Genomic DNA, 9,252 nt, shown 5'->3' on the forward strand with positions numbered 1-9,252 from the left:
CAAAGTCTCAATCGATTGTTTTGAGGGCTGCTTTCTTAAACGTCTATCAATCATCGTTGTAGTGGGGGACTTCCGGATGGTAATGCTGTAGGTAATTAGGTGATAGCTAACACTTCTCCGTAAGCTGCCATTGCCACGCAACGTTTCTGTACCTTGAGGAAACAGGAGCTCTTTCTTACCGAGGTAATGATTAACCCGTAAACAAGAAAGGAAGTATATCAGGATGATCGTGGTTGGCCCGGTTATCATGCTACACCAGGACAAGAAGCATATCATGAGACCGAGACCGCCATCCAAGGCCAAGACATGCCATGCTACACACTCCCTGGATATCGAACTACAAGGGTCAAAATGACTGACTCTCAGCCAACGCGCATTTCCAGATATTTCTCGCAACAAACTGTCTTGACCTACTGACAGATTGGAGAAAACGTAGAGGGGCCAGCCGAATAGCAGTTGCTCTAGCCGCGAGATTGCTTCTACTATAAGAATATCTGGAACTCCCATGAACGTCGAAGAGAAGAACACGTCTCTGTCAAAGTCGACTGGTTTCGTTGCTGGAACGAAGGCGAGATCTTTGGTCGCGTGCCTGGTAAACCATTGATGGCGCCCGTGAGTGTACTTCCAGAGAAGGTACGGCACGGTGCATCATCAGAAAGGAATCAAGTTTAAATCCATAGGTATCGTTCAGTCTTGTTGAAGAGAAGAGTGACCTATGACCACATTCATGAGCCAGTGACCATATAGCGGTAAAAATCAGTCCCTGCAGAAACGAGTACGCCGCCCAAGCCAGGAAGTATGCTAGCAGCCCAAGTTGGGATTCTTTGATGTAGCTGGAGGCGAGATGCGCAGGTACTGTTGAGGCTCCGACGTCTATTCTGATATAATAGAGGGAGGCATGTGTGTGAGTGCAAAAGAAACCAGGTAGTATAGCACGTCGGAGGTCCTGAATATCCAGTCAGGATAGTTAGATGTCGTATTGACAACTTCCAAACTTACGAAAAGAGGTGCTGCAGTTCCGTGTTTTCAGTGATGATATCAATGGAATCACGCTCGTTCCTGATTGTGAGGAGAGTCCTTCAAAATCGACTTTTACCTCATGAAGAGTCGTTCTTCGATGTTTCAGTTGCAGGATTCTGCAGTGGGCACTGGGCTGTCGTATACGAGCCAGCCTGAGTCATGTAACGATTTCAAAATATCGCTGTTTTCCTCCGTATGACCGAAGTCGGACAGTTTGCCCCTTCCAGTGGAAATGATCTTTGCGATTCATAACTAAAATTCTGACTCGCGTAATAAGGGGCTAGCAAACTCTGTTATGAGCGGTCGAGAGCTCCTACATTAGATCTTGCCATTCTCAGCTTTGGGTTTCCTGGAAGGAAGCTGTGGGTGGCCCAAAGCCAAGAATGAGGAGATGATATGTCGGCACACGCGTCGCAATCACAAGAGCAGCAGGTATGGATGAGAAACCACCCTCTGGTTGCTCATGTGTAGCTTTTACTTGTGCTACTGCCACCACTCGCTCGGCTCGGCTCTATTATTATTGCTTACTCTACTGAGTACTGCAGGAAGTGGCAGAAGAGGAAAGGCAGCAACGGGTGAACAGGTACGACGAGACCTATGGCATGGCAAAAGGGAGAGAAGCAAGATGCGTTGTATTCAGGTTTGTTAGACAGCCACATAAGTATCCGCTAAATAGAACTCTGTGATGCCTCTTGAAGATCTTGGAGGGGGCAGTGCAATTGACTTCTTGGCACACATGTCCAATCACTTTTGTCAAAATCACCTACTAAATCCGGGCTGCTCGCGTTTCTCGTGATTAACGATTCAATGAGCTCCGACTATCCGAGCCTCCAATGTCTCAGGAGACACTTTTCTTCCACGTTCTATGGCCGCAACCGGCGGGCTTGTTCCCGCCTCTTTAGTTGAAACCACCTGCTGATGCAGCTAGGTGAAATTGCGACCATGAAGTTTCCGTTATGAGATAGGCATATCACTGGACATATCAGAACAACTAGGCTCAACGTGTCTATTAGTGGATGTTAGTGCAAGGGCTAAGCCTCTAAGGCAACCAGGTCGCGGCACTCAAGATCGCACTGTCTCTTAGTAGGGGCCATCATTCTATCACTCACCAAATTTGTCGACAAATATGGACCGGCGATTTGAACTTGGCTGCGTTAGGCGTTGAATGACTCGCTGCTTAGAGTCTCGAGCAGTGTCTCAAATCTAGCGTTGGTGTAGAAAATACCACTTTGAGCCATGAGTCTCCATTGCTCCCGGGATGGTATCGGCGCCGGTGAAATTTTGAATGCAGACTTTGTGAAGAACTACGGCTTTCGGCCGGGGAAAGTTCCGGCGCTTTTCATTTCTCACGGAATAGAACTGGCGGCACTAACTTGCTTACAGATACGTCATTCCCGTTCTTCAGCATGGAGGGGTTGGACTATTAGTTGCACTAAAGCGTCTAGTCTATGAACATGGCTATCTTATCTTAAGGTGGCCACGATCGGAATGTCGGCCATCTGCTCCTTGAGTCCTTTTCTGGTTATCGCGAATCTGCAACCTATTGACTGCAGTAGTCACCTGTCCATCAAACTCAATCAAGACAGCCATGTGCAGCTAAAGTCTAGCTAGGAGGGGGGATAAGAACTTGGATAAAGTTTGAGTGGCGGCAATTTGTCGTTTTTCATCGGAATGGAGGTGTTCTTTTTGCCGCGGGCAAAACCTTTATCAAGTCTTTCCTCTTGGGCAATCTTTGCTTGAACGCTACGATGCAGGTACTTTGGACTTCTGGGATCGTCGAATCTGATTGTCCGAATCCAACTACGATTTATTAATAAAGCTTGTAGGGCCAGCTTGGCCCCAGCCGGTGATTACACTCGGATAGCAACACAAACATCTTGGTCGCTAAAATTTAGATAATCCGTATTCGTCTCCCCCATGATGGCGCAATATGAGAATGCTCCTGATCGATTTCTCATGGTCAAGCAATCGAGGATAGCGTATCGTTGGCTGGGACCAAAACGCGGGATTCCCGTGATTCACCTCGTATCATTCAGGTAGGATCAGCCGTCTTCCGACCGAGAAATATAATCTCACAGAAAACAGGGCCACAATGAGCCAAATCGACCCTACTTCGGTCAACAAGATAGCTGAGAAGAGGCCAGTGATTCTTTTTGATAACGCCGGCGTTGGGCGATCTGGGGGGCAGGTACCTACATCATACTCAGGTTGGGCGGATTACTGTGCAGAACTCATCACACAGCTCGGATTTGGTCAAGTCGACGTCTTAGCCTTTTCGATGGGAGGATGCGCAGCCCAGATGCTGGCTTTGAATAACCCGACCTTGGTTCGTCGTCTCATCCTCATTGGATCTCTACCAAGCATCGGGCCGGGAGTCATTCTCCCGCCTCCCGAGCCCTTTCAGGAAATTCGCAAGGCGCATGATCGTGAATCACAAGAGGCTGCCATGCTGAACTTTTGCTTCCACTCTTCGGAGGGCAGCCAAGCAGCAGGCAGAGCAACGTTCCGGAGGATGCTTGAGGCACGAGATGATTGGTCTGATCTGATTGATATCGATGGCACTCAACGTCAAATTCAGGCGTTTGCCAAGTTTATGAACCCGGAATTGGCATCGGAAGGCTCCTACAAACGATTCAACGAACTCAGGATCCCGATTTTGATAATCAGAGGTAAGCTGACTAATCTAGCATACAATGTGCAGTCTTGAGATCCCAGAGGAACACGTACTAATCGATTTCGGAATGCTCAGGATTTCACGATTTTGTGTTTGAGAGGCAAACATGCCAAGCTATGGCGAAGCAAATGTGCAACGCTGCCGTCAGCGTTTATGAATTTCCAGGTGCAGGCCACGCTCCTCATTGGCAATACCCCGAAGAGTTTGCCGAACTCGTCGACTGCTTTCTATGTGCTACAGATACCACAAAGATCCCAGAGCTGCCCGTCCATTGGGTACGCTGGATCAATGGCACAGATTTGATTAGTAAAATTTGAGCTGGTACTCTATACTTGAGGAAAAGGCCGATGACAACGTGGTTAGGCCAGGTTCTGAAAGCAGACTTTATCAAGACGTAATTAATTTCTTTCCGCAAATTCTTTTCCGACTGTGCTTCGTTGCGTGTCAGCCTGAACCGGATCTCATTCTAAGTTGTGTAGTGTACCGGCCTTGCCCCCACATACACCTTGGTCTGCGAGGCAACGAAGCCAGTCTCACATACCTGCTATAAGTACATGTAGGTTGATATATAGTGCTTTCAAATGGAATGCGAAGAATGCGTTGAAATTGCTATTATCGCCGATTTCAAAGTCCAATCGTGTGTTCCTGGATGTTCACCGATGTAGTACATGAAGCTTGAGATGGTGATACGGGCCGGAACATGACCGGCGAACATAGCTCAGTTGGGAGAGCGTCAGACTGAAGTATGGGTCTTGATGACCCATTGAAAACTTCATTCAATCAATCTGAAGGTCGTGTGTTCAATCCACACTGGTCGCATCTTCCCTTTTTGGGCCGTTTGGTGAAATTAAGATAGAGTTGGCGCCATATTTTTGATCATGTATCTGAAGTATAAAGTATGTACTTCTGATGCGACAGTCGAATTACAGAAATATTTTTGATTATTTAACGATTTCCCTATACATACATAATAAGCAGTTCAATCATCCTGGTTTCTAAGTGAGTGAGTATTTGTCTTCTTGGAAGTCTCAGTGTTCTTCTCTCTGTACGGCTCACTGACATGTTGGCAGTTGCTCTTCTGTTACTACTAATTACGGCTGAAACCTCGTTGCCTCCTACTGACTGAATTGAATATTCTGCTTCCGATGCGCTATTATACACATTTGCATCATCGGAGGCAGGGAATGCCAAGGTAGGTAGGTGAACGAGAATTATCACGATACACAGGCAACGCAAGGCGCATGCAAAGCAACCAATGATGATAGGCTAGCTGTCTGGCCAACTAACACATGTCTTACTCAATGATTAGCTAGGGAGGACCGCTTGGCAGATCTTCGGAATCCCTGCCCCATCTGGAGGTATTTTGCTCCGTGAAACTTAAGACAGATCAGAGACATGGATAGGCTGATTACCGCGATCTGCAATTAGAGTAAACCCGCACGTCCCACGGATGTGTGCCGACCACCTACTTACACCACGACTTTCTGTCTGAAGGTAGCTCCATGTCTGGACATAAACTCTGATGAACTGCACATAATGACGGGTATGACACCCTGTAGACTCCCCGCTGAGGTGCAACGGCGAGGCGCAATCAGCACTCGTCCAGCAAGGTGTCTGACGTTGTGAGACATGATTATCTTAAATGGACGAAAACAGCCAGACACCAACACAGGACGATCCAATGACAGCGACCGCGTTGTAAAATCGGGCCGTCGCGCCTGGGAGATGCCGTGACCCGGTGAGACAGGTAAGAGATAGTTCAAGACCAGTGACGCGAAGGGGTAACAAAGGGGATTCCACATCTCAGACCTAGGGCTTGGGAGACGCTGGTCATTTCATTTTAAGGCTGGAGGTCGAGCAGCTTTTGCAGCACTTTGCCCTCCCCGACAGTTACCGCTTTCTTCCAATTTCCATTCTATTGCTGCATCCATATTAACCGTAGTCCACACCATGGCGACCCCGATCCCGCAACCCCCTGGAGTACCGATCTTGGGCAACATCTTTGACATCGACCCCAAGAATACCTGGTCGTCCTTGAAGAAGCTCTCTGAGAAGTACGGCGAAATCTTTCAAGTCAAGGTTCTCGGCCACACCATCGTATTTGTCGCGGGCGCCGCCCTCGCAGAGGAACTCTGTGACGAGAAACGCTTCCGAAAGTATGTCGGCGGTCCCATCGTCGAGATCCGATACGCAGTCCACGATGCTCTTTTCACGGCCTACGACCACGAGGAGAACTGGGGCATTGCCCACCGCATCATCGCGCCCAAACTGACATCGGCGTCCGTCTCGGAGCGCTTCAGTGACATGCTCAGCACAACAAACGAGCTTATCGAGAAATGGAAGGGCCTCGGTGTCAACGCCGAGGTGTCTGCCATTGGCGAGCTGAACAGATTGAACCTGGAAGCTACGACGTTGTCGCTCTTTGGCAAAAAGCTCAACTGCCTCTCTGGACCGGAACACCCGATGCTCCGAGGAATGGAGGACTCGACCTCGGAGGCGATGCAGAGACCGAACCGCCCTGGGGTTTTGAACTGGCTCTTCTACAGGAGCAAGTTCAAGAAGGGAAAGAATGTGATGCGGACATACGCGGCAGACTTGGTTCAGCACCGAAAGACCAACCCATCGGACCGGAAAGACCTTCTCGCTGCACTCCTCACCGCCGAGGATTCAGAGTCGGGAAAGGCTCTGACCCATTCTCAGGTCCTGGATGAGATCGTCTCTATGCCCATCGGCAGCAGCACCGCGCCGGGCATGGTCAGCACAGCCATCTACCTCTTGCTGAAGAACCCGCACGTCATCACCACCGCGCGCGATGAGCTCGATCGCGTCGTCGGCAGCGGCGAATTGACCTATGCGCACCTCTCTCAGCTCAAGTACATTGAGGGTATTGTCCGCGAGTCTCTACGTCTTTCCTTTGCAGCGCCGGGTTTTAACATTGAACCGATTCCAAAGGATGGCGACAAGAGGCCCGTGTTGCTCGCGGGAGGCCAATATCAGGTAGCACACAACCAAGCCATGATCATCGTCCTTGCTGGCGTGAATCGGGATCCTTCAGTTTTCGAAGACCCCCTGGCGTTCAAGCCTGAGCGTATGATGGGCGAGAAGTACGAACAGCTGCCTTTGAGTGTAAGGAGATCCTATGGCAATGGCAAGCGAGAGTGCATCGGGAAGCACTATGCATGGTTGTGGAACATGGTCGTGCTAGCGAAGTTGATCAGGGAGGTCGACTTCACCATGGCGGATCCTTCCTATGAGCTAAAGCAGGACGGTTGGTTCAACTTGAGGCCGGTGGACTTTCACGTCAGGGTCAAGACGAGAGTAGACCGTAAGGCGCCGGTACTGTGAGCTGGGTTTCGGCTTTGTATCGTAACGTGTTGTTACTCAGCGGGTCTATGAGCGGTATCACATTGATTACTGATTGAATTCGATATTTCTTCTTGCAAAGAGTATTGCTTGCACGTTTTTGAGACTTTATTAATGATTATTGATGAATTGTCCGCGCGAACAACCCTAGCTCAAGGGATCGTCAGAGACAGAGAGGCATCATCCGCCTTGCTCCCTGTCTTTGAAATCCCACCCTGCGCCAGAGCAATCTCGCCCTTGGCGTCATCAGCAGCGAAGAAGGCAGCTGTGGCGAAGGGAGCACCAAGCATGCAGGCGCCAGTATCGATGTTCAGTACGCATAATCCAGCCTCGGCGTCCGCGTTATTCCGGATGTAGTTGCGGAGAGGAGTCTTGATGGTGACGCTCTTGCCATCGACGCCTGCAAACTCGAGATCGATGGTGAAGTCCTTGGGTACGGAGTCGCAGGTGCCATTCCAAGAGACATGGCCAAAGGAGTCATGGGTGAGACCGGCAGCGGCAAAGAAGGCCGCGAGAGCAGCATCGCCAATAGGCAAGTCGCTGGTCTGGGTGCCGGAGTCGATCATGCAGGACTTCGTGCTGACGCCCGAGTGGTCGAACGTGACGTTCTTGACCTTGACGGTGGGAGGGGCGACGAAGTATCCGACGGTGGCACCCAGTCCGTCATTCTGGACGAGTGGTACCCGGACGAGGTCACCTGTAAACTTGGACAGGTCGATGGCGCCGAAGAGGGCGTTGCCGGTGAAGGTGCCCTTCCAGTCGGCAGGGGCCTCGTCGAACCAGATGCTCTGGACGGGGGCGCTGATGATTCCCTTCTCGAGGAGATCCTGACGGACGTGAGGGCCGGTGGTGTTCCAATCCGCAGTGCGGTAGAAGGGCGCCGCACCGAGGATGCCGTGATCATACGGGGCCGGCTTGCACTGACCGTCATCCGGTAGGCGCTGTTGCATATAAGTCGCGATGGCAACGCGGGCGTCAAACTTTGACGTGAGACCGGCATCGCCAGCAAAGAGGAACGTGTCGTTGACGCTCTCCTGGCCCCGGACAACCTTGGTGTAGCTGCCGTACGCGTACTGCGTGACAAACGGCTCGGGCTTCTTGGCCGTTGGGCTGTCAGGGTAGTCGTAGAACGGCTCGACCGTGGCGTTGCACTGGCCCTGGCAGAAGAGGCTGGTGCAGCCCCAGTTGTCGATGGCGTCCGGGCCGAAGACCCAGAAGTTCTCGGAGCCCTGGTCGAAGACAACCTCGACCGAGGTGTTTGCAGCCGAGTTGATCAGGTTCGTCGCGATTTTGTATCCGCCGCCGTAGTAGTAGTGCAGAGGGATGCTGACGGCGGGGATGGCCGCGAGTGCGCTGTCGGCCAGGGCCGTAATGAAGAGGGACTGGGCGAGCATCTTACCGATCGGGTGAGGGTGAGCGAGGGACTCAAATCCAGAGGAAGAGAGGCTCAATCCCGGCGTGAGGACTCCTGTCCTCTTATCATCGTATGGTGGTGTGGCCGTGGCCCTTGTAGGATCATGGCGGGGAAAGGTCAAGACTGGGGCATGCCAAAGCTATTTTCGGATACTCAGAAAGGCTTCTGATTTATGATTTTATGATCCGCGGAAACCCGAGGGATAATCGGGCAGCTTTCTTTTTGTAAATGGGGCTACGGTGACGGTGAAGTTGAAGATCCGCCGCTGCAAACCGCAGATTCTGAAGAGATCGCTCCCGAACGATCCCTGAACCAACCCTGCCGCTTTAGCCGGGGGAAGATATTTTCGTATTATTAAGATTGTGACAGGCATCGAATAGAGTGCTGATATGGGGTTGCAGTGACTCAAGTGGTGGATAAAAACGACTCTCTTATTGTCCGGGATTCGGATACACCTCACCTTGCCGCCCCCATAACATCTCGGCCTGCCCCTATCCACCCACAACAACCTAATAAGTGAATCAGGGTATATTCATGTTCCTACTATATCCCTATCTTGATATAAAAATGTTCCTATTCTACGTAATTCTTAGCATCCTTAAAAAACAGCCAACATTATACTCCCAACTCCCTACCTAAATTAACATTAACCCAAGCCCAGATCCTAACCACTAACCCTAAGCGTTGTCAATCTTTGGTTATTTATGTTAGTATCGAGATTCTGACATGACTCAATTATACGCTATAAGGGCGGTGGGTACCTCGTGGTGGTGGTGGTGGG

At 50.6% G+C, this 9,252-nt stretch overlaps 3 protein-coding genes across 3 annotated transcripts; 2 read left to right on the plus strand and 1 right to left on the minus strand.

The window, feature by feature from the left end:
* Positions 1 to 3,112: 3,112 nt before the first annotated feature.
* On the plus strand, positions 3,113 to 4,011 carry CORC01_05084 (uncharacterized protein; the record flags this gene model as incomplete). Its single annotated transcript, XM_022616730.1, has 2 exons — positions 3,113 to 3,689; positions 3,770 to 4,011. The coding sequence occupies 2 exons, from the start codon at positions 3,113 to 3,115 to the stop codon at positions 4,009 to 4,011; spliced, it is 819 nt and encodes a 272-aa protein (XP_022476871.1).
* Positions 4,012 to 5,644: 1,633 nt separating this feature from the next.
* Positions 5,645 to 7,039, plus strand: CORC01_05085 (cytochrome P450; the record flags this gene model as incomplete). The annotated part of the gene is made up of 1 exon (XM_022616731.1): positions 5,645 to 7,039. The coding sequence occupies one exon, from the start codon at positions 5,645 to 5,647 to the stop codon at positions 7,037 to 7,039; it is 1,395 nt and encodes a 464-aa protein (XP_022476872.1).
* Positions 7,040 to 7,209: 170 nt separating this feature from the next.
* CORC01_05086 (uncharacterized protein) lies at positions 7,210 to 8,451 on the minus strand (the record flags this gene model as incomplete). The annotated part of the gene is made up of 1 exon (XM_022616732.1): positions 7,210 to 8,451. One exon carries the CDS (start codon positions 8,449 to 8,451, stop codon positions 7,210 to 7,212), a length of 1,242 nt encoding a protein of 413 aa, XP_022476873.1.
* Positions 8,452 to 9,252: the final 801 nt, after the last annotated feature.

The sequence above is a fragment of the Colletotrichum orchidophilum genome (genome assembly GCF_001831195.1).
Source record: "Colletotrichum orchidophilum strain IMI 309357 chromosome Unknown Scaffold_34.1, whole genome shotgun sequence".
NCBI lineage: Eukaryota > Fungi > Ascomycota > Sordariomycetes > Glomerellales > Glomerellaceae > Colletotrichum > Colletotrichum orchidophilum.